This window comes from Amphiprion ocellaris, chromosome 8 (genome assembly GCF_022539595.1).
Source record: "Amphiprion ocellaris isolate individual 3 ecotype Okinawa chromosome 8, ASM2253959v1, whole genome shotgun sequence".
NCBI classification, from domain to species: domain Eukaryota; kingdom Metazoa; phylum Chordata; class Actinopteri; family Pomacentridae; genus Amphiprion; species Amphiprion ocellaris.
The window spans coordinates 37858337-37883674 of NC_072773.1; the positions used below are offsets into that span (position 1 = coordinate 37858337).

Sequence of the window (25338 nt, forward strand, 5' to 3'; positions counted from 1 at the left end):
AACAAGAGTTAAAGTCCTGACCAGCTGACTATGGAAAGGAGAATGCTTAGGAAGCCAAAACCAGCCGAGCACATTAACCAGAGGGATGTAGAACCAGCTGCAGGTTTCTGAGGTTAAGGACTACATGTTTACTTTGGAGTGTGTTTTCCCCACGGTGGTCAGAAACTATCCAGCTACTCCTGTAAGCCTGGATTCTAGAGGAATCAGGGAAATCTGTTTAGAGACATTGAAGCAAACGGCGGTAGAGATGGAGACAGGTCAGGATTAAAGGGGTTAAATGACATCAGTAAACCCAGGAGTGGTGGGAAAGGGTTAACGCCGATGCAGCTACCAGCAGGACAGCGCCGACTTCCTTTTAAGGGTCGAAGTCTTTGGGAGAGTCGATAGAGGGGGTGAGATACTGGGGAGGGGAGGGCAACGGGACGGAGAAGGAATGAGACGTTTTAGTGGGCGATAAATGAACAGAGTTAAACAATGGGAAAGATTTAAAGACCTGAAGGGCGTCCTGTGGCGAGAAACATGAACTGAAACACGAACAGAGCATGAGAATAACGGCCTAGAGAGGAAGTTAGACAGAAGAGGAGGAAAACTTGGGCTTTGAACAAGGATGAAACTTTATTTTTTCCTGGTGAGGGTGGAGAGGGAATGAAAGGAATGAACCAGAGAACAGACAGATGTAAATGAAAAAGCAAACAGAATACTGTAGAGAAAGGAAGTGGCAGCAGAGATACCGGTAGATGTTCCCAGAGCAACACGAAGACAAAAACACTTCAGAAAAAGTGTTGGAATGTGGAAGTTTTGGAGGGAAAAGCCAAAACAGAGAGGGGGGGGAAATTAACAAATTAAAGCTATCTAGTCCAGTTCCAAACTCAATAAAGGATAAAGGTGGATTGGATAGAAGGTTAGAACCCCATCCCTTAAAAACAACCTTAGCTGCAGTCCAACACTAAACATTACAGAGAACAGTTCTGGTATGTTTAATCTAACCGACCTCTGGGTCTCTGTAGGTTTTATATGGCTGCCTTTCTGTGTTTTAGTAATTTACGTTGTTTAGGTGTTTGTATGTTTATGTCTTTCCAAGTGTCGGTGGTTTCTTGTCACCACATTTCTGTTTGTTTTCAGCTTCTCTGTAAAACATGAAACAGGTTCTGGTGATAAATCAGAGACTGGAGGCTGGTATGAAGCAGTTTATTTACGTGTTCATGTTCCGTAAATCATGCTTCACTTCTGCATACAAGTTCAACCAACAGCTTCTGCACGCGTGTGTGTGCGTGCGCATGCGTGCGCATGCGTGCGCATGCGTGCGCATGCGTGCGCATGCGTGTATGTGTGCATGTATGTGTGCGTGCTTGTTTGTGTGTGCATGTGTGTATGTGTGTGTGCCTGTGGAATATCACTTCAAAGTCAGATGCCACCTGACAATAACTGCATTTCTACTAAGATGACCAGTAGAGTTCTTTTAAAAAAAAATATATATTATCCCTTATTAATCCCACAAGGGAAATTCTGATTTTCGCATCTCTCCCCAATTGGGGGATCAGAGCACAGGGTCAGCCACAGTACAGTGCCCCCGGAGCAGGAAGGGTTAAGGGCCTCGCTCAAGGGCCCAACAGTGGCCACATCAGGGCTTGAACCTCTGACCTTCTGAAATTCTGATTAGTAGTCCAGAGACTTAACCGTTGCACCACCACTGCCCCTTATGACTGATCAAATACTTTAGTGAGATTATATTGAAAATATCGGCCCCAAAGTAGAAGCTCAATGCAACTAAAGTGAATACAGCTGTGATTTAAAAGATTACCCAAATTAAAATGACCTCCTGACCACCAGAACCTTCAAGTTCTGGACCTATGTGCTGTCTGTCTGCATCATGATTCCACATTAAATAACTTCCAGAGGAGTTTATAAATCTGACAGTGAGGCTTCATACAGAAGGAAAAGGATCCAGGAATGTTGGTGACCAACTATAAATCAATGGAAACACATTTACTGCTGTAATCAGGAGGCATAGAACCAGCAATAGTAGTAATAATAGTAATCAGAGCTGTGGTGGACGTCCTTCTGAAATGATGCCATAGACAGTCCAGCTCTGTAAGAGTCGGACAACTGTTCAGACCTGGACAGGAGGTTATCAGTGGAAATAAAAGTTTCTGCTTCATTGGGACAGTTTGAAGGACATTGCATCAAATCAGCCTCTATGGAGGACGTCCAAGAAAGGAGTCCTCGTTCGCCCTTTGGCACTAAACACGAGGATGAATCTTTACTAAAGAATATGAAGAGAAGCCTGGTGGATGCTGGAGAACGTTCTTTGCTCAGATGAGGCCAGGATCAATGAGTTGGGCTCAGATGGAGTCCAGTTGTTTGGTGAGAACCTGACCAGGACTACCACAGTGAATGCATAGTCCTGGCAGTGAAGAATGGAGGTTGGAGTGTGAAGATATGGGATACATGAGGTCAGAACCTGTTGAGATTTATAGATGGCACCATGAATATGAATACACCAAGACACTGGCTGACAGGACGGCTCCCAGTCTGGGTAAACTTGGAAAAAAGAGGAAAATTCCAGCATGATAACAATCCAAAAGCACTGCCAGATTCACACAAGTTTCTAAAGAAGAAAATAAGTGAACACTTGGCCAAGTATGTGACCTGACTTCCATCCAGTAGAACATCATTGGGGTGTTTAAGTGAAACGGGTAGAGCAGCACATCCTTCAGCAAAGAGTAGCTCAAAAAATAGTCAGAAAAATGGCAGAACACCTGTAGAGAGTTGGACAACACTGGTGTCCTCCATTGTAGTAGGATTGAGTCCTAAATAAAAGTTCAAGGTGTTGGAAAAATTAAACATTTGAGCCTGATGTAAGGTGGTTCCATCTTAAATCATTTGACATTAAAGAGATGTTGAATATTGCACATGCTAATATGTGATGATACCTGAGAGACAGTATTAATTATAACCCAGTAAATAAGTCCTCCTACCACTTCATCCTGTTAGCTGTCTATGGAACACAGATAAGAGTCACTACTGGAGACTTGCTTCAGTTTACTGTCAAAGATATAAAAGCTGTTTCACATGTTTGTATTCAGAAACTTACCCATATACTCCATGGCTTTTCACATTCCATGTGTTTTATAAGCTGCTCTGCACTGTGTTTAAATCCACTAGATTCTGGGTGTAGGTTCATGTTAAATCTGAGTTTATCCACCAGTTCCTGATGTATTTACCTGTACCCAGCTGCTACTACACCTGTTAGTGTCCTGCTTTCACAGGAGTTCTTCCTGCTTTGTGCCCCTGATGTTTGTTTTCCTCTAACCTCTGGATTTCAGCTCAGTCCTGCCTTGTGATGAGTTTTTTGTCACCAGACATGCACAACTTTGTGCTCATTTAGTTTCTCATGGAGTCCTTGATCTAACAGGGTGTTAAACTACAGTGTTCAGTAAATGAGTTTTCTGTAAACTTGGCTGTGAATGGCTGAGGCAGAGCTGAAGAGAACACTTCTTATGCAATCATCAGTGAACTTCTCAGTCCTTCCAGCACCTCTGCTGACCTCAGAGACCTGCTTTAGGCCATTTCAGTTGCCCTGATTTTCCCTTTTTTTTATTTTTTATTTTCAGATCTGAACTGAGAGAATAGATCCAGAAGCGTGCCCTCAGTAACCTCTATCCCACTGCCTTCCACATCAACAGTTCCTCCAGTTCTGTCATCAGTTTCCCAGCTGACTCTCATATGATCCAGCCGCTGGCGTGGAACGGCCTGTACTAATAACACACATTAACCCTGGACCGTAATTACAGTTATGATAAAACATAATCCCACTGATGCTATCCAAAATACTAAATATTCAGCGTTTCCAGCGTGTTCTCAGTCTGTCTGTTAGAGGCAGTAATTAGCATGTTGTTGATGCTCATAATCTAACGCTGGTGTGACGCCAGCAGACAGATACCTGCATCACACTACATATTTTAGCTAGAGTCACACAAATGAGTTGATTATCTAACTGAACAAGCATGTACACGCAGCGTGCACGTGGTTTTCTGTCTGACTTGGTGGAAGGTTGTGTTGAATTGGTGACAGATTTAGTTTCATCTCTGAGGATTCATCCAGAAACAGCAAACATAGTGAGTGCAAACATATCAGAAAATTGAGAATCATTTCTGTGATCTACTGATTCATAGATGGTTTTATTGTACTTCAGCAACTGATGTGTTTTCATTTGCAAGATTTTTTACACATTGGGATGAGGCTAATTACAGGGACGATTAGTTTTATCTGATCTGTACGTTGGACATTACATCCAGTAATCGTTGTTTTATGCTAAAAGTTTTGGGTTTAGGGGTACAGTCGTACATGCATTTATCCTGAATTGTCTCAAGATTGATTTTAAACCTGTACCAGTCAGCTACATGCTATGCTAAGATTAGCTCAAGCTAACAGATGTCTGACTAAATCAGTCACATCATGGAGCTAAAAGTCCTGCAGGTATGAGGGGAACGTCGTGGGTTTACTGTGGTCTACAGCATTAATGGAGAATAAACGGTGAATCAGATGAGGACAGTGTCTGTTGTTGGACAGATGTAGGTTCTGCTCATTAATCCAGCTAACGTATTCATGATGGTGTCACCCAGACCTGCCAATCACCGCAGCTAGGCAAAACAAGACATTAACAACAGGACTGCAGCTTTAAAGCAGACAGAAGTGTCACCAAAGCTAGAGTCATTTACATTTACCAGGCAGCTTTACTTTGAGCAGGTTCTGAAGCTGTGATTGCATCGCTGGCTTTAGTGGTTAACATAAGTTATTGGACATTTATTTATTTTAAACTGTGAACAGACGACATGCAGCATCTGAGCCGTTGCACTAAAAAATGCACCACTTTGGAACGTTTTTACTTTTTGAAAATAATGAAAAATATGTTATATGTATTTTATATTTTTTCCATCTGAAACCATGACTCCACTACCCAGATGCTGATTTATTTGCACCATTACACCCCTAGTTGATCTGTACAGTGCAGCTTTAATAGCTACTTGTAGATATGCACCAGAGATCGTTTAGCCTTCATTTATTCTCATATTTAGGTATGCTGTCACACCAACATATTTATTCCAAAAGATGTATTTACTACAGAAAAGCATTTCAAAAACATGATCGTCACTGGAATGCTGACTTTTGTCCCCTAAGGTCGCTTTGGTCTCTGATTTTACTGCTTGTTTTTAAAGTGTTAAATGGGTCTGCACCTTCTTATGTATCTGAACTTTTACACGTCCACGCTCCAGTTTCATCGCTGAGGTCGACCAATCACATGCTCCTTAAATCAATAAATAAATAAAAGGTCCCAGATCCAGACTGAGAAACAGATTCAGAGGCGACCGAACCTTTTGTGTGGAACCACTTACCTGTCCAGATTAGAACCACTGGGTCTCTGATACCTTCAACCCCCTTCTGAAGACTCATATGTTCTCTGGCTTTTAATTGAATGTTGACACCTTGATATACATCACTGTTTATCTTTCTCTCTAGGTTTCCTCACTAATTAAGTCTTGTTTTCGATTTAGATCTGTAAAGTCCTTTGGTTGTTGCTCTATAAATAATATGTGGTAGCATCAGTAATTCATGTAGAACTAGCTGAGAGTCGACCGTGTTGTTTCAAGGAAGCCATCGTACACTAAGGTGGTGTTGTGTGTCTTTACAGTCAGGCTGTGTGTGTTTGTGTTACTCATGTCCTGCCATCCTCCCAGCAGCCCTGTGTAGCTGTCTGATTGTATTGGACATAATTTACATCCACCTCCTTAGTGCGGTCGGTCTTTCTATGTGTTTGATTAACGTCCACATTAGCCTGATGCTGTAGTGAAGCTGTAGAGCCTAGAGGTGCTGAGGTCAGCATTTCATTAGCTTTGTCAGCTGACATGTAGAACCAGGTTAGATGTATCTCCACAGAGGAGGACTGGATTTATGTTGGTTCCTCTCTGTAGGGTTCAGAAAGGTAAATGATGGATGATGATGAACAACAGTGGCTCTGAGGGTTAAAAGTTCAGATGATGCTAGAAAAGGTCATTCCTCCAGTTATCATCTTCTAATCATCTTTTTCACGTTAGCGGGTCCAGTAGCTGCCAAAATGTGTCTCCTCTGTCCAGCCAGGCTGCACATGGACCTTCTGAAGGTTCTGGAAGGATTGTTGAATGTGTGGGTGTTCGGTAGAAGACTGGAGCTGATGATGTGCTTTATTCAGTCTGCTCTGGAGCTTGCCAGTTGTTGTGTGTCATCACCTCCTGTGTGTGTGTGTGTGTGTGTCTGTGCACGGTTTGCACACATCTACTGTACGTTTGGCTGCTGCCTGCCTCACTGTGTGGTGATTCATCGCTGTGTGTGCATGCCAGTGTGTGTTTATGTGCGTGCCGACGGAGGCCGGATGAAGGTGACTTCCAAGGCTGCTAGCTCTGGAGGAGAAGGCAACACGTGAGGGAAGCTCCCTGCTAAACATCTGACCCCGCTGGTATCAGTCAGGCCTCTGAGGAGGAGGAGGAGGAGGAGGAGGAGGAGGAGGACAGTATGAAGAGAGAGTAGAGGAACAGATGGTTGGTTGTAGAGAAGGGTCCATAATGAAAGGAAACAGAGATGGTGAGGTGTTACTGTTACTTCATTAATCACCCCGTCTCGTTAATAAAGGTTAAAAATAATGAGTTAAACAAAAACAGAAGCACGTCCAGTCATATGAACAAATGTAAACAGACAATCAGGTGTTTTTTTGTCTTAAAATATTAACATAATGGGGTCATTCTTCCTCAATTCACCAAATAGAAGGAAAAAAGCATCTCATAGTTGTCAGATTTATTTTTCTTCTTATACGTTTGTTATGCAGTAAAACATGCGTCTGACCAGCACCATAGGGCTTGTTTATAAAGCTCCTATCGGTGCCAATCACAAGGAAGAAGTTCAGCTTCTAAAAAATAATGGTTGGATTAACATCTGACTAGAAAAACACATTTCTGACCAAATCCACCATCATATAACTGGTCTGTATTTTTCTATCATCAGGGTTGGACCATTAGAGACCACATGAACATACCAGTCAACATACCAGTGAACATATCAATGGACATATCAATGAACATACCAATGACTTACCAATGAACATATCAATGAACATGTCAATAGACGTGTCAATGGACGTATCAATGAACATACAAATGGTTCTGCCAAATACCAGGACTCTAGCTACGTTATTTCTGAAGTTGGCTCTGGAAATATAGTGCCACAGATCATCACCAAGAAAATGGTGCAAAAACCCACATAACCCCATCGTCTCTAAAAAAAAAAAGTTTAACTCAAAATCTGATATTACCTATGACTCCGGATTTTACACGATTGACTCAGTCAATAGTCACCATTTTAAAAAAGAATCTGTCGTAGAAAATGGTCAGGCAGAGGCATTTGATGAAGTTAGGGGGAGTGGCCCAATAATATTTATAAAAAGTGATATTGGATAGATTATTGAATTCAATTATTTAACATTTATCTACTTTTAAGGAGCTAGATACTTATTATATTTGCTATGAAGTATCAGGCCGCACTTCCTAGACAGAAAATAGATCTTACAGCAGCTATAAAAGTCAGAAATGCTGTTTAATTTTTGCACATTGTGCTCAGCTGTTGGCATAAAACATTGCTCAGTAAATAGAAGAGGACACAGTGGTCTGCAGTGTGTTTGGACAAGAAATACCCTGAGAACTCTCCAACTGCTCATTAATGCTTTACATGGACACGAATTGGGCATTTAGGCGACAGAAATGGGACAGTTGGAGAGACGTCCACCTTCGGACCCATACTTAAATCAGGTGTTGCTCTGAGGGAAAGATCTAGCTTCAAAATAAATAAAATGGGAGAAATAAACAGGAAAAAACATCTAAAATAATAAGAGGGGGAAAAATGCTCGCTGAAGTGGCACAGAAGAATGATGAAATTCAGGAATTTGGGTGAAATGGTCAGCATTTATTACTGCAAATGAATATTCAGGCTCCATTCATAGTCAATATTCTCAGTGATGTTCTGAAAAGCTGCCAGCAGCGCGTCCATCTCCAAACGTCATCTAACCCCATCACTGTTTTATCCTGTTGAATAGACTAGAGGCTCCAAATGGTGGCTGACTAGCTACCAGAATGGCTAAAACAACGGACACACTCGTCTTTTTCCTGCGTTTTACTGCTTTTATTCCAGGAAAAGAAGTTAGAGGGAATCCAGGAGGTGTGAGCAGCAACAGGTGGGTGGACAAATAACAGACCTGTCCAGACTTCGTTTATGTCACCTGGTTTCCCACCTGACAGCCAGCCGTTGCTTCAGTTTAACTTCAGGTTCATTTGATCCGTATTATCGGATCCGTCCTTTCTGTCTGTAGCCTTCTGTTTCATCCATCTTGCCAGACTAATTACCCCGAGGCCATTTTGTTCAAACAAAAACAGCTAGCTGTACAGAAAATGAGATGTGGAGAGTCCAGCTCTGGCCTCCGTCTCAGGCTAACTGTTGAATCGACGGACCGAGCAGACACACTGAGAACGGCTGTGAGGGAATCAATGGAAACACCAGGCAGGGACAGATGCTCCTTTTTTCCCCGATTCTCCCAGTTCTCCCAGTCTAACTAATCCACTTCTGTCTATATAAATACAGAACCTTCTCCAGCCAGTGGGCTTCCACACATAAACAGAAGCTCATCACTCATCAAATGCTATCTTTTCTCACTATTTCTGTTTGTTTTTCCCACATCGTGATGGCTCCATCGCCCCTTCTGGTCGGTCTTTTTGTTTCTCCCCTCTGGTTCTCCCTCCATCCTCCATCTGTTGGTGCTTTCTAGCAGTGAGTGGGTGTAGAGGAGGGATGGAGGGGCTGATCTTCCACTGGATGGAGGAGACGGAGAAGGAGGGACCGGGTGAAGGGGGTAGCGTTGTTATGGCGATGACATCTTCTTTGTGTTAGGTTGCCAAGGCAACTTCAGGCGTACACTCGATACCGCCACCATCAGCGCCACCACCCCCCTCAGCCACATGACTGTAGGGAGAGCTCTTCACACTCACACCCACACAGAAAGCATGTGCATGCTTTTATTATGTCCACATGCTCTCCACAGAGTGAATTGCATTATGTGAGTGATGGAGGACAATGCGTGATTCATTTTCTAACACCGAGCACGCGCTAATCAGGCTAGTTTATTCCTGCTTTTAGTCTAAAATGTCCTCCACTAGTGTTTATCCTGTTTTATTCACTGTTTCCCACATCCATGAGGGGAAACATGCTTATTGGGTTTACATCCAGTGTGATCTGTGGTTAGATAAGGTTTAAAATAGGGATGGACCGATACGTTTTTTATTTAGTATAATGGGTTATCAAGAGGCACCAATGGCTGATATTTGTAATGTTTTAACAGCATGTCATAACAGAGAAGCTGTCATTCATAACGAGGCTTCTTCTTTAATAAGGGCGACTATAAATGAACAGAAATAGAAACAGGATGATTAAATTAGGACTCTTTCCTCTGTTTATATGGGATCAGCTGAGACTGATCAGTTATAGCTGCAGTTTTTCTCTATTTTATTAATCTTTCACTGTTCTATCACTTTTATTTCCCACTAAGGTCCAGATCTTAAACCTTTATTAATTATAGTTTTCCAGACTCAATAGTCTGTTGCTGCTAGCTGTTAGCTTAGCCTTAGCCACTATGAGAGAAGCTAACTTCCTGGTTTGTGATATCGGCTGGTGCTTCTTGTTCAGTTTTTGTTTCTGAGACCACATAGAGGTGGCTGCATCAGACATGTAGCATTTAATTTCTCAGTAAATAATAATTAAATACTGATACCAGTTATCCGAAAAATGCCAGATACTGACGTTGATAATCGTCCAGGCTGATAACAGGTCTATCCTAGTTTAAAAGCTACAGCATGTGAAGTACCCTTTACATACTTTAGATGTAATGTGAACAGTGTAAAAGTGAACAAACAGAGCTTAACATCTAGTAGAACAGAGCAAATGGCTTTAAGACCAGCGGTTTTACTCCTTTCCACTGAAACAGATCAGTATTCTCCTCAGTTACCTGCTGTTTTCAGGTCTATCTGTGTGTTTTTATTGGTCTTTGTGCCTCTTTGCCGCGATACCTGCAGTGATCTGACCTGTTCGTTAGTTTGGCTTGGACCAAAACAAATCATTTTAAGCGGTTTGGAATGTGTCCTCCCTGCTGGTGGGTTGCTGCTGATAATGGAGTCCTACAGGAGGGGGAGGTGGAATTAGGGAAGAGTGAAAATTAGGTCAGTGAAATGACATTTTGCCAGGTGTTATGGTGATTTCTGGGAGTGTACCTCTTTAATTAAAGAAGCTTGGTGGTGTGCACGTGTTCACACCGAACAGTATGTTGCCTTTTTCAGGCCATTTTCTCTGAGAGATGACAGGAAATGAAGAGTATAGAGAGACGTGGAGAATTCAACAAACATCCACGTCTGAGTGCAAACAAGAGAGTTCATGATGGGCTCCTTAGTGGTTTAGTTAAGCAGCTATTTTACCACATGGATGGACGGACAGACAGACTATGGATGGATAGATTATAGAAAGAGTAGAGATAGACCATGGATGGATGGGTGGATGGATGGATGGATGATGGATGATAGATAGATGGATAGATGGATGGATGATAGATGGATGGATAGATAGATGGTTAGATACTAGGGTTAGGGTTATCACCAGTCCCCTTGTGCTGCTGGTTTAAGCTGATTAACTGCTTTGGTTCTTTTGTGCTATTTGTCTGTCCATGCTTTCATTTCACTCTGTCTGTGATCAGGATCAGGTCAGTGCTAACATCAAATCTCTAATCTGGAAACGGATGTTGTGGTAGAATGTCATGAAAAACTCGATGTAAGTAGTTTTATTTAGTTTTAATTTGGGACGACATGGCTGCCTGACGTTAGAACAGCAGCACACATGGTAGGAACGGTGTGTAAAATTAGCTGATTACTGCTTGGGAAGAAGCCTTAGTTCAGTCTTTTAGGACATAAACTGTAGTTAGAAAGCATGCGTGCTGTAGACATTGCTTTCATTGCTTCAGCATATCTGTTTTTATTTATATTGGCATTTATATTTATGTTAGTTGCATCCTTACATAGGTAAATGGAATCCTAATAACATCTAGAAGCCTGCAGTGCACGTATGATGGTAATTACATGCAAGTGTTTAGAACAGCCTCACTGTGTGCATTATCAAACAGGAGATCACTGGTTGTTGACGTTTATTGAGTGGTGTTCAGATTTTATAAAATGTACCAGCACAGATTTATTACAGTCACCAACAACCTACCCAAAGATTAATCTGTCTGAAGGTAAATGGGAGGAACAATCTGCACTCCAATGCAAACTAGAACTGGAGAGGAGTGATGAAGCTGTGGGAGCAACATGGGGGAGGAAGATCTGCTCCTTTGAGAAAGTACAAATAAATGACAGGAAGGATAGCACTGAACTCATGTGAGTGTTTTACTTCTACTTGTGCCATATCCTTTTTGTAGACAGAGGATTGGAATTTAATGGAAAGATGCAAAGAAGAAGCTGAGATCCACTACATGCAAAAAATAGAAGCATACCAATGAAGTATTATATGTGTATATGCAGCGTTTTATTCTGTGATTTTATCTGTTGACTGTTTATTTGACTGTTTTCATTATGAATAGACAATGATATTTAATTACGGTTAGGAACAGTCACATCGTAAATCTAAAAACTAGGAAGTACTTAGGAATACACACTACAAATACTTGATTTAAAGGTTCTTTGTGTAGCATTTGAACATGTTTTGTTATTCCAGACAGCAGTGTCTGGTTGTTTAAGTTTTTCAGGTTAACTCAGGTGAGCATCCTGGGCTTCAACCAAACAGTAGCTGGAGAGTAAATGTGACTGGTAGGGCTGGGCGATATGGCCTAAATAAAAAATCTCAGATTTTTTCACAAAAAATCCAGATTCACGATTTATCCGATATATAATTTTTTTTTAACCCCTACCTAATCTCTGCATGGCGGAGTCCAGTTTACTCTATGTAAATGAGCTGCGGCCCTCTCCAGGTAAACACACCTGATCACAGCTGGAAATGCACTGCATGTGGCATGCTGGTCCGGTTGTGGTGCGTTTCCAGCTGTGATCCAGTGTGTTTACCTGGAGAGGGCTGCAGCTCATTTGCATAAAGTAGACTGGACTTCTACTTTATGCAAATTGCATGCAGCATGCGGAGATTCCACGCATTGTGAAACTGTCCTCAAACTTCTAAACTAGGCGTCGGTGACATAAAACGAGGACAGATTCAGCTGCTGCACAGATTATTTCTCGTCTCAAATGCTTTCAGAAATACTTTTCGCTGATGTGTTTTTTTGAAATAAAAGGGAAAGTTTGCAGCCGAGCCGCTGTGTTTATCCGACTTGTCTGCAGGACTGTCCAGCTGAAAGCTCGGTCATGTGACCACGTAGCGGCCTGCTGTTGCTCAGCGCTGTCATGTGACCATGTTGTGGTCCGCTAGTGACCACCGTCCGTGCAATTTTCAGATGCGGTGCGTTGCCGTGCGGGAAAATCGCATCTAATGGACACACGCCTGTAGCAGGCAGGCATTGGTGGCAAATGTTGATGAGAAAATCGATTTTCATTAAAACAAATCGACATTAAGTACAAAGTTGAATTAATCAATAAAATGGATTTATCGCCCAGCCCTAGTGACTGGCTGCTATTTTATTGGTAGATGAAGGAGCTTAATGTTGTAGTGTTGTTATACTTTGACTGTAAACTACATTTGAGACTTTAGACTTTATTTTACAGCACTAAAACAAAGTGTGGCGGTTGGTCTAGCTATGTGGGACTATAGTTTGACTCAGAGTGCTGTACATGTTATCAGACAGACAATATAAATATATAATTGACAACATAAAATCTCATGTGACTTGTAAAATCAAGCAGTAAAACAATTATAATGGTATAAAATACAAGCAGGGAGGATAGCTACTTGTCAGTTTCTAAAATAAAAATAAACATGAAATATTAGGACCATTAAGAGCAGCCACAGGCCTTCGAAAATGTGTATATCTTCAGCTTTTTCTTGAAAATGTAACTTTTGAAGTTTTACCACTGCTACTGCAAAGGTTCAATCTCCCAGCAGCCTCCATAGAGACTTAAAAGCAGCTGGTCTGCTGATCTAATAGACCTTGAGGTGGAAGAGGGGCTCTTAATGCGCCCAGGTACCAACCCATGCATGGCTTTATACACAGATAAAAGAAGCTTAAGATCCATCCAGTGTTGACCCTAGTTTCATCCAGTGTTGGCCACATTTCTGTTTGGCTGGGCAAGCTTCAGATAAAAGTCTTTGTTTTTTCTGGAGTCTCTGTTCTGCTGGAAGCTGGTCATCTGTTGATTTTGGCCGAATCCATTTCTTTAAGCTGGCGTTGAACACTGCTGGCACTACAGGTAAGCAGGAGAGAGGTAGAGGGGCATTAACGTCACATCCTCTGGATTTGCCCAGAAAATTTGTCCTTTTCTGAAAAAACTTCAGTCCACAGACTGCTGAAGGTAAACAGAGTTAAGGACGGCCTCATTTTTCATTCCTTTAAAGTCTGTTCAGACACCTGCAATAGAAACAAACTGATGCATATTCATACACACAGTACCTCTTTAAGTTAAAAAAAAAAAAGAATGAGACAAAGACTTTCAGGTCAAAGAATTGACTCAGTTGCTGTATTTGCCTGTAGCTGCTGTTTGTCTGCCCATCTGGTTGGCAGGGAACCAAACATTGAAGATTGCTTTCTATTCTTAAAAACCAGCTCTAAGTCCAGAGATGTGAGCTTCAGACAGACGTAAAAGCAGATTTATGGGCTATTCGTAATAAAGATATCTAGGAATTGAGTGATGGGAGATTGTACTTCTGTGGTTGTTTAGAATAGTTTTAGGTGTTTCATTGATTTAAATATTAAATCAGTGAGTCTTCTAAGTGGACCAGAAAAGTAGTGTAATAACAAGTGTCCATGGCTGTCCGTGCACATCCACCACAGAGTATAATCCCTGTTCAATGCTAAGCTAAACATGACGTGTCTGAAACATTGTCTGTCAGCAGAGAGCAGCTGGAGATGCTAATGTTGCTAATGATGCTAATGCTGCTACGGTGCAGCTGGACTCTGATTAAATGCTTCTAACTAAACTGAACTGATGAAGCCTATCGGCGGCTTTCTGCTGGGAGTATAAATCCATTTTAGAGGTGGCAGAAAATACTGACAGATCTCCTGAACTGATGAAGTTTCTGTGGTGACTTTTGTGGACATCTGCTCCAGCTGTGCAGCTGTTTCCAGCAGCTGGACCAACGTTACCTACAATTACCAAACCTGTCCATCAGGTAGATCAACTATGAGATTAATATTTCAGATCATTTTCTCCTGAAGATTGCAGCTCATTGATACTTGGATTTTCTTGTGCTAATTGTTTACTCAATGAGCTCATTATTATTTGTTGTTTAATTTATAATTCAGATACCTGATGTTTAAGAACAAACATTAAGAGTCAGAGGTACGGAAATAGATCAGATAAATCAGCGTTTTCCAGACACTAGTTTGGTGTCACTTTGTCTGCATTTAGAACACTTGTGGCATCAGGGAATGGATCTTCCCGCTTCCTGTTCTATCTAATATTCATTAACACGTCCATCCAGTCTCATCCAGAGACGAACCAGAGATCACTGGTCTCTCTTTGTGTAGAACCAGTTTGTGGTCAGAATGGACCATAACCTGACCAGTTTAACTGGTTCTGATGGCGTTTGCTGGTTTGTCCATTCTTTATTAAAGCATGATCTGTGGACATGCAGAATGAATTTTCAGGTTAGCAGATGCCAGACGAGGCTGAATATCTGGTCTGAATGTGAGAGTTAACACCTGGATACAAATAGAGTGGAAATGCTGAAGCAATTTCTTGTGAATTTTTCCTCTGTGGTGTAAAAACATATCTTTCAAACAGTTACTGGACTGTTTCAGGTGATTTCCTTAAATAAGCAACACCATCTTTGTAACATTTCCATTTGTAAATGCCACAGATGTCAGTAACTCAGACCGTGGTGTGGATTTATCCGCTGAGTGATAGTTGGAGTGATCTTCAGAGAGAGCAGAGTGTTAAACTCCGTCTGTCTCCCCAGGCCATGAGGGAAAGTGGTGTGTACGTGAGAGTTTCCCCCAGGCTGCTGTCTTCACAGTCTGGATCTAATGGGCTCTGGCAGGATAGTAATAAGGTAGAATGGACACATACTGAGTTTCTATATGTGTGAAGCACTGTAACGTGCACATGCTGGATAGTAACAGCCCGGCGTTAGAAAGCAGATGTTTAGGACACTGACCTCACCCTCCGAGTGCGTAAATGAACATTAGACAACCACAACACATTGTGAAGGATGTCCACATACTGGTGCCTACAGGGTCACGGTCCTCCTATAAAAAACTACACCAGAATAAACACCATATTTACACAGGAACCTACGATACTCTTCAAGGCCATGCTTCTCTTTCTCTATACTTGCCTCTTTATTAGTGATCAGGAAAATCTTAAAATCAGTTCTAAAACCAACAGGGAGACGATGAAGAGAAGCCAGAAAAGAGGAGATGTGATGTCGTCTGTGAAAACCAGTGAGAAGCTGAGCTGCTGGTTCTGGACCAGTTGGAGGCGGGAGATGGATTTCTGAGGAACGTCAGATAAAAGGCAGTTAAAGGAATCAAGACGAGAAAAAATGAGGGCATGAATGATTTTTTCAAGGTCGTAGATGTTATAACTGGGTGAGAATTACTCCAGCTTTGGGCCTCCCAGCTCCTTCCTGTAGACAGATCTAGGAGGAGAACTTGTGATATTTTGGACACCTGGGGATCAACCAGTGGAGGGAGCATCCAGGAAGGAAGTGGTCAGACTGCATTAATTCAATTTCAATTCAATTCAATTTTATTTATATAGCGCTAATTACAGTCAAATTGTCTCGAGACGCTTTACAGAACCCATATGCCTGACCCCCAGAGCAAGCCAAAAGGTGACAGTGGCAAGGAAAACACCCTTTTAACAGGGAAAAAAACCTCGAGCAGAACCCGGCTCTAATGTGGGGGGACCCATCTGCCTGCTGGCCGGGCGGGTTGAGAGGGACAGAAGAGGTAGAGAGGTAGAGATAGAGGGATGGAGGTAGAGGGATAGAGGTAGAGGGGAAGAGGTAGAGGGATAGAGATGGAGGGGTAGAGGTAGAGATAGAGAGGTGGGGGGTGGGACACAAGGACCATAAAACACAGCCACACATCTGAAGCATCCAGCTCTGGGACCAGGGACACTCGGAGAAAGGACACAGAAAGAAACAGAGTGAATGTAATGCAATAATGGTATATATAGTAAATACATAGGTAGTTAGAGAAGGGCTCAGTGCATCAAGAGAGGTTCCCCAGCAGCCTAGGCCTATAGCAGCAGAACTAGGGGCACACTAAAGGGACGTCAAAAGGGGAAGTCAGTTTTGCAAATGAAAACACCAGCTCACCCCATCAGGGTCCCCCGGTCAGCCCTAACTATAAGCTTTAGCCTGGATAAACAGCAGAAAATATGGCTGTAAAGTCTTACTGGACTGATTTCACACTCAGGAGCACAAACGGTTTTGGTATTTGTCTTTTTAATTTTTAATTTGCATTAGGAGCAGATTTGGGTTGGGTTTTAATCAGCTTAATATCCTGATTGGTACCGTCCCTGTATACATGAATTAGGGCTGGGCGATAAATCGATTTTATCGATTAATTCGAGTTTGTACTTAATGTCGATTTGTTTTAATGAAAATAGATTTTCTCATCAACATCCGCCACCAGCGCCTTCCTGCTTGGCTCCCGAAGTTCAGAGTGCGCCTCCCTCCCCCCCGCGCTTGATACACGAACATGGCGGCGAGCGGCGCAGATCTAAAGGCGCGTGTCCACTAGATGCTATTTTCCACAGCAACGCACCGCAGCTGAAAATCTCACGGGCGGCGGTCACTAGCGGACCACAACATGGTCACATGACAGCGCTGAGCAACAGCAGGCCGCTACGTGGTCACATGACCGAGCTTTCAGCTGGACAGTCCTGCAGACAAGTCAGATAAACACAGCGGCTTAGCTGCAAACTTTCCCTTTTATTTCAAAAAACACGTCAATGAAAAGTATTTCTGAGGCGAGAAATAATCTGTGCAGCAGCTGAATCTGTCCTTGTTTTAGGTCACTGACGCCTAGTTTAGAAGTTTGAGGACAGTTTAACGATGCGTGGAATCTCCGCATGCTGCATGCAATTTGCATAAAGTAGAAGTCAGTCTACTTTATGCAAATGAGCTGCAGCCCTCTCCAGGTAAACACACTGGATCACAGCTGGAAACACACCGCAACTGGACCAGCATGCCACATGCAGCGCATTTCCAGCTGCGATCCGGTGTGTTTACCTGGAGAGGGCTGTAGCTCATTTGCATAAAGTAGACTGGACTCCGTGCAGGGATTAGGTAGGGGGTAAAAAAAAAATTATATATCGGATAAATCGTGAATCTGGATTTTTTGTGACAAAATCTGAGATTTTTTTTTTAGGCCATATCGCCCAGCCCTAACATGAATCTACTGGATCTATGGAAGCATGTGGTGTTCTCATGGCCAACGTGTAAAACATTTCATACTAATGGATACCCTTTGGTTTGTGCGATGGATTTTTTTTTTTCCAGGATGTTCAGTTCAAGCTGTTCCTGCTGTTCAAAGAATGACAGACTTTTTATATTTCACCTAAATGAAGAACTTATCTGGTAAAACTACAGCGTGGAGATGTATTTCTAACAGTTTATCCAGAAGGGAGAGAAGAAGAAATGTTGTTGTTCACCAGTAGTAAAACTGTGTGTTACTAAGTCCTTGTGGGCTGGACACTACAGGTAGTATTTCTGTTTGTGTCTGAGTATTGTGAATACATTACTCAGTGAACATGTAATCAGTGCGATTAACCAGGTCTGAAAGAGCAGCAGCAGGGAAGATCAGGGTTCGGTAATGACCATGTGTTCCTTTATTTGAATATATTTGTAGTTCCTCTGGCAGAAATCAGCAGAGGGGTCCCAGATTGGGACCCCTCAGTCAACAGCTCTACCAGTTGCTTGTTTTTACTGAAGGAAACACTCCAACATGGCCAGTTCCTGCTGAGGCTGAATTTTAAAGTAGAGAAACATCACTTGATCCTGGCTCAGTAATATTAATACTAACCCTATAACAGCATCCAACACAGCGAAAGCTTGAAGTTCACAGAAACTCTTCCAGTCAAGTCCTAACATAAACAGACCTCTGAACACAGAAACCTAAAAAAAAACGTGTTGCTGGTTCACACTGATGGCCTCTAATGAGATCTGTAAACCACTGTGGTGGATCTGATACCAACACTGTAATTATCTCTTCTAATACATTATCCTTTATTTTATTAAGTTATTAAAAGCACTATAACCTCTGGCTTCAGGCAGTTATTGTGATTATTGCACCTGAGTGTGGTCATGTTTAGTTTTTATTTTCACACTTTCTCATGCTTTTTGACAAGTGTGTGAATGAGGGATCGACCGATATAGTTATCCAGGATTAACACCGATGTGGCTCATTAGTACTCTAGAAAGGCTGATAACCAAGATTAATGTTTTAACAGCATGCAACAGCAGGAACGTGTCATTAATCAGTAGACCTCTTCATTAATAAGGTTGACTCTAACTGAATATGTAAAATAGAAATAGCAGTGATTAATTTTAGATGCTCTCCTCTGTTTATGTGGCCTCGATCAGTTTGTCTCCTGCAGTTATATCTGTCGTTCTTCTCTGTTTTCTTATATTTCACTGTTCTAATCACTTTCATTGTCCACTAAGGTCCAGATCTTAAAACTTTATTAATTACAGTTTCCAGACTGTTTCAGATTGATCTGTAGCTGCCTGCTAACTTAGCCACTAGCTGTTAGCATAGCTTTAGTAGCTAATTACCTGGTTTGTGGTAGCAGCTTGTACAGTGTTTGCAGTCTCTGTTTGAGACATTTCTGAGACCTCAGAGAGAGGAGACTACATCAGACCTGAAGTAGAGCATTTAATTCATCAATAATCAGCTAATAGAAGTAATGATACAGATAATTAGAAAAAGACGAATACTGGCCACATCTGTCTATCCCTAGTGTGGATATACTCTACAGGTCTATCCCTAATCTACAGGTCTATCTCTAGTCTACAGGTCTATCCCTAATCTACAGGTCTATCTCTAGTCTACAGGTCTATCCCTAGTCTACAGGTCTATCCCTAATCTACAGGTCTATCTCTAGTCTACAGGTCTATCCCTAGTCTACAGGTCTATCCCTAGTCTACAGGTCTATCCCTAGTCTACAGGTCTATCTCTTGTCTACAGGTCTATCCCTAATCTACAGGTCTATCCCTAAACTACAGGTCTATCTCTAGTCTACAGGTCTATCTCTAGTCTACAGGTCTATCCGTAATCTACATGTCTATATCTAGTCTACAGGTCTATCCCTAAACTACAGGTCTATCCCTAGTCTACAGGTCTATCCCTAGTCTACAGGTCTATCTCTTGTCTACAGGTCTATCTCTAGTCTACAGGTCTATCCCTAATCTACAGGTCTATATCTAGTCTACAGGTCTATCCCTAAACTACAGGTCTATCCCTAGTCTACAGGTCTATCCCTAGTCTACAGGTCTATCTCTTGTCTACAGGTCTATCCCTAATCTAAAGGTCTATCTCTAGTCTACAGGTCTATCTCTAGTCTACAGGTCTATCCCTAGTCTACAAGTCTATCCCTAGTGTGGATATACTCTACAGGTCTATCCCTAGTCTACAGGTCTATCCCTAGTGTGGATATACTCTACAGGTCTATCCCTAGTCTACAGGTCTACCCCTAGTGTGGATATACTCTACAGGTCTATCCCTAGTCTACAGGTCTATCCCTACTGTGGATATACTCTACAGGTCTATCCCTAATCTACAGGTCTATCCCTAGTGTGGATATACTCTACAGGTCTATCCCTAATCTACAGCTCTACCCCTAGTGTTGATATACTCTACAGGTCTATCCCTGGTCTACAGGTCTATCCCTAGTGTGGATATACGCTACAGGTCTATCCCTAGTCTACAGGTCTATCCCTAGTCTACAGGTCTATCCCTAATCTACAGGTCTATCTCTAGTCTACAGGTCTATCCCTAGTCTACAGGTCTATCCCTAATCTACAGGTCTATCTCTAGTCTACAGGTCTATCCCTAGTCTACAGGTCTATCCCTAGTGTGGATATGCTCTACAGGTCTATCCCTAGTCTACAGGTCTATCCCTAGTGTGGATATGCTCTACAGGTCTATCCCTAGTCTACAGGTCTATCCCTAGTGTGGATATACTCTACAGGTCTATCCCTAGTCTACAGGTCTATCCCTAGTGTGGATATGCTCTACAGGTCTATCCCTAGTCTACAGGTCTATCCCTAGTGTGGATATGCTCTACAGGTCTATCCCTAGTCTACAGGTCTATCCCTAGTGTGGATATACTCTACAGGTGTGATCATGCTGCTGTCATAGTAGAATCCATTTGTATACAAAGAATATTAACTTGACAGAAAGTCCTTAATTCCTCCTTTAGCTCAGATCTTTCTCCCAGGTTCCTCCCTGTGTGTCCTCCTGTATCTTTGTCCTACTTTCTGTCTGATCAGCCGCCGTCGTCTTTAACTGTCTGATTCTTTCTCCCTCTAATTCACTGTTGGCCCTACTGGTCCATTTTTCTTTTCCTGAATCTCTTCCTGTCACCTCAGATATTCTGACCGCAGATTTCTAAACACTCAGGAAAATGTATTAAAGATGATGTTAAACCAGCAGCTATGTTCATTTCTCTTCTCTGTTTATTTTTTGCAGCTCCTCCACCCAGCAGATTCAACAGGAGAGTGTCAGGTGAGATTCAGTTCAATTCAGTTTTATTTATATAGCACCAATTACAGTCAGATTGTCTCAAGACGCTTTACAGAACCCACATGCCTGAGATGTGTTTGTGTGTGTGTTCACGTGTGTGTGTGTGTGTTCACGTGTGTGTGTGTGTGTGTGTGTGTGTCAGCGGTGTGTGTGTGTGTGTGTGTGTGTGTGTGTGTGTGTGTGTGTGTCAGCGGTGTGTGTGTGTGTGTGTGTGTCAGCGGTGTGTGTAGGTGTGTGTGTGTTTAGGTGTGTGTGTGTGTGTGTCAGCGGTGTGTGTTGTCACGCTGGTCGTAGCGTCTGGTGCTTCCAGACATCACAGCGCTGCTCTCTGATTAGACTCTGGGTGTGTCTCTGATGCTGATCTTTTCTGTCCTGCTGTCTTCACCACAGCCTCGGTTAGTGTCGGCTGAGCTGCTGTTAATTTGTACAGTTTCACCGGTTTGTCTTCCACTGTTGTCCCCACTAACTGTAGTTGTAATTATGTGGAACCACAGTGGTTGAAAGTTCCTCTGAGGTACCTTCTGTAGAGGAGATGCTGTCAGACATAATGAGGAGAACTAGTATCGATAAACAACAGACAGAACGTCACCATGAAGCTCCTCAGGCTCCCCAGAGAAAAGTCTGTCTTCAGTTATGTGACAAAGATTTTCCCTTTGAGTTGTTTTATTTTTCAGGTGTTGTACATCTGGAGTTTCCTGAGGAAAACAAATCTAAGGCTTAAAAGAAAAATACATCCATTGATCACTTTAACATTTATTAACCAAAAAGCTGTGTGTGATGCTTTCTGTTTGTTTACACACCGTTTCTTAGATAACTGGTAAAAATGTGCAGGAGCAGACGTCACAAGGACACACTCTGAATAAAATTAGCAGAATTTAAAATAAAAATAAAGCGGCGTCCTTTAATTTCAACTGGAAGTAATCAGCGTTTCATCTAAAGTTATGATTTATAGAATTAATTAAAGATCTTCCTCCTACTTTCACAACATTGTCTAGAGAAATCAGTTTCATAAAAGACAGTTAAACCCAATATTCAGTGACTTTTAAAGCAAAAAAAGTTTAGTTTGAGATGCATTCACCGGCTGAACAGAAAACTCTTTGTCCATGTTTCCGGTCTTAAAGTTTCCTCCTTCGCTTTGTCTCTGACCTGTGGACAAACGATCAATGCTACGTTAGCCCGACATCCTAACATGAAGGTGTTCCTGCTGCTGTGAGTAATGACAGGAATCTGCTGGGTTTTACTTCTTCAGATGCTGGGAGGACTTTGAAGACTTTAGTGTTCAGTCTGGCAGCCAACAGCAAAACATCTGGTGTTAATAGCTTTTGTTTTATTTTATAGAAGTTAAATAAATAAACCTTTTTATTCTGAGCTTCATCTGGAAGCCGTGAGGCAGTTTGAGCTACAGGACTGTCGGTTCCTCGGTTAGATAATATCAGCTCAGTAATGTCATTACTGGTTTGTAAAGCTCATTTAATGGTGGTGAGGCTTGAAGAACGGCAGAAATAAACTTTAAAAAATATCTTAATGGCTTTTACTTCACACTTTCCAGTTTATAACAACCACAAAGTGTAATAAGATGGCTTTAATGTAGAAAAATGCATCCATTAAAGATTAAAAATCAAGTTTACTCCCAGAACTTAAACGCATGCATGTAAGATATTTATCAAGGCAGTAATCTGGTCAATGAGGTGGGTTACATGAAGGGAGTTAAATTATTTAAAAAGTGGCTCTATGTAGGACAGCTAAATGGCTAATTCCAGTTTTATAATTTGTTAAACCATCTAAATTCTTATTTTTATTCCTCTTTTAGTGCTGGAACCTGTGATTTAGTGGAGAAGTAAAAGTCCTGACCTAGTTAGCTTCGTACTGGATGGTGGTTTAATCATGTAATCAGTTTTTCGTTTTGTGCAGGTTTTTCTGAACTTTGCCTCAGATGACAATGAATGTGCAATTTTCACACAATTCTTTTAACATGCACCAAACTACAAACGACAAAACTAAAATAAACTAAAAAATTAAATAAAAACTAGATGTCAAAAAACACTCATGGCTTCATCATTGTGCTGCAAATTTTATTTTATTTCACAGTATCTGGTTATAGTTTAGCGCATTTTTAAATAAGACATGTAGAATAAAGTGATTTTTGAGGAAATTTAGTTATTTTTTAACAGAGCAGCAGATCACAGATGATTCCTTCACAGAGGAATTCATTTTGGTGATTTTTTAAATATATTTTGTAAGATAAAATGCCTTTTAAACATTAGTCCTGTGATTTACATGGTATAAGTTGCGTAAATTGACTAAATTGTTCTACAATTTATCTAATAGATGCATTTTTTCGCATTTCTTAATTAAATCTTGAAAGAATCCTAAAATACCATTTCCTCTGATCATCAAGACGTCTAATTCTAGTCTTCTCCTGTATTTAAAAAGCTGATTCTCAGATTAACGGTGAAAATGATCGGTTCTAAATTCGGCTGTTTAACGGTAATATATTATTTAAACTAAATTTGTTCCTCTATATGTTCTGTAAATTCACAATCAATGGAAGGCAGCTTTTCCTTCCCATTATAAGCCAGTTTATGCTGAGGAATTAGGTTTGCATCTATGGTTTTTCCAGATTATGTCTGTGTTTATTTCCCAGAAAACACAGAAAAGGATTAATATTTCTCCTGAAAGCTGCTGAAACATAAAGCTTGGGGAAAAGAGGCTAAAAGACAGTTTTTTATTTTGTCTCATGATTTAGATTCCTAGATTAGAATATTTATCCTGCGTGATGTTAATAGGAAAGATTTCTTTCTCTGTCAGATATTAATTCACTTTCTGACCTGTTAATACTTCCCAATAATTTAATGAATCAGAGAAATCAGGCTGATGTTCTATTCTGGTCCCTGTTTAGTATTTTAGTCATTCATGATCTAATCTAAGGTCAGATTGTGTCCCAGCTGAAGGCAAAGAGGATGGAAGTCTAGTTATGTGCTGTGTGTTATAAGTTACAGCTTGAAGGTTTTTATAGAACCAATAAATCAAAAAAACTGTTGTTCCAGCAGTTAGCTTTATGTCATACAGTAAATAAATAATTCTGTTAAATCAAACATGTTTTCTGCATCCAAACGTGATCAGTAGCTCATACATGACATTAAACTAACACCTTAGAATAAAAAGTGTTTAGAGTTTAGTCTGGATGAACTAATGAGTCCGTTTCCTTCTTCACTCAGGTTATTTTTCTTTTTTTTGCTGGTATCTTTCTAGATTGAAGAGTGAAATCTTTTCCTTTCTTTGGTAGAACAATAATACTTGGTTTGTCATGTGGGTATGGGGATTATTTTAATTTAAATATGATTTTTGTTTGTTTGCTTTTAGAAGTCTGATATGAAGCCTCGACCTATTTAAAGTCAGTAGTTCAGCACTATGATGATGAAATGTACGTCCAAGTCTAATCAACATTTATGTAAGAGTGATTAAAGCATTAATAAAATTAAAATCGTCAAGTCTATCTTCAGGACAGTTTCATTTTCATAAAGAACTCTACCTCTGGTTGGAAGTAGCATCCTCCTAAAGCATCTTTCAAAGTGAAGCTTTTTTGTGATTTCTTACCTTTTTGGAGCTAAAACGACAACTCACAATTTAGAATTTTATAAAAGTATTTTTATTTTAGATTCCACTGTAGTAGACAACAGAAGGATTTTACCGTTAAAAAAACTGCGACACTTGGAAATCTAAAATATATAATATAAAAACAGGCTGACAAGAAAACATGACAATCCATTTTCTAATGAAACTTTAAGAAACTAAATTTAATAATTACTAGTGTAAAATGTAAGAAGCTGAATGAAACACAGTTATTATATTGTTATTATAGTTACTATATTATTTCCTATTTTCTACCAGCATCCCTGTCTTACAGACAGTTTCTACCATAATAGATGTTTATATTCTGTTCCTCTAACTGAATGATTGGTCCGTTTAGCACTGAAGAGTCAAATGATGCCTCAAATGTCTGATTAATGGGAGCAGCACAGACAACATGAACAAAGAAAGTTTATTCAGTGATTCACATTATCTCTGCTGGAGTTTTACGTTTGGTCGAACCAACAAACACCGACTGAAAACCTGACTGTGGTAGATTCATTTTGTAGTAAAACCCTCTGGATAGTAAACCGTACAGCTATCTTCAGGTTACTGTGTACATACGGTTTCCTTAACTGGGAAAACTTTATGAATTATATAAATTCTGTGTGTGTAATAGATGAAGCACACATTAGTATTTCAGAAAAACCACCTCTACAGATAAACATTATTAAAGGATTAAAGCATCCTTCACAATAAAAGCTTTGCAGTCCTTAATTCCATTTATTTTACCATGC

General features: G+C 40.9%; 1 protein-coding gene across 2 annotated transcripts in view; it reads left to right on the top strand.

The window, feature by feature from the left end:
- The window catches only part of prkar2aa (protein kinase, cAMP-dependent, regulatory, type II, alpha A), a 64379-nt gene that overhangs the window by 25084 nt on the left and 13957 nt on the right, over positions 1–25338 (top strand). Inside the window, exon 3 of one of the 2 annotated variants that reach the window (XM_023272528.3) lies at positions 20918–20953. The exons of the other annotated variant lie outside the window; for it this stretch is intronic. Coding sequence (XP_023128296.1) covers positions 20918–20953 — 36 coding nt within the window. The remainder of the gene's footprint in view (positions 1–20917; positions 20954–25338) is intronic. 2 annotated transcript variants of the gene reach the window in all.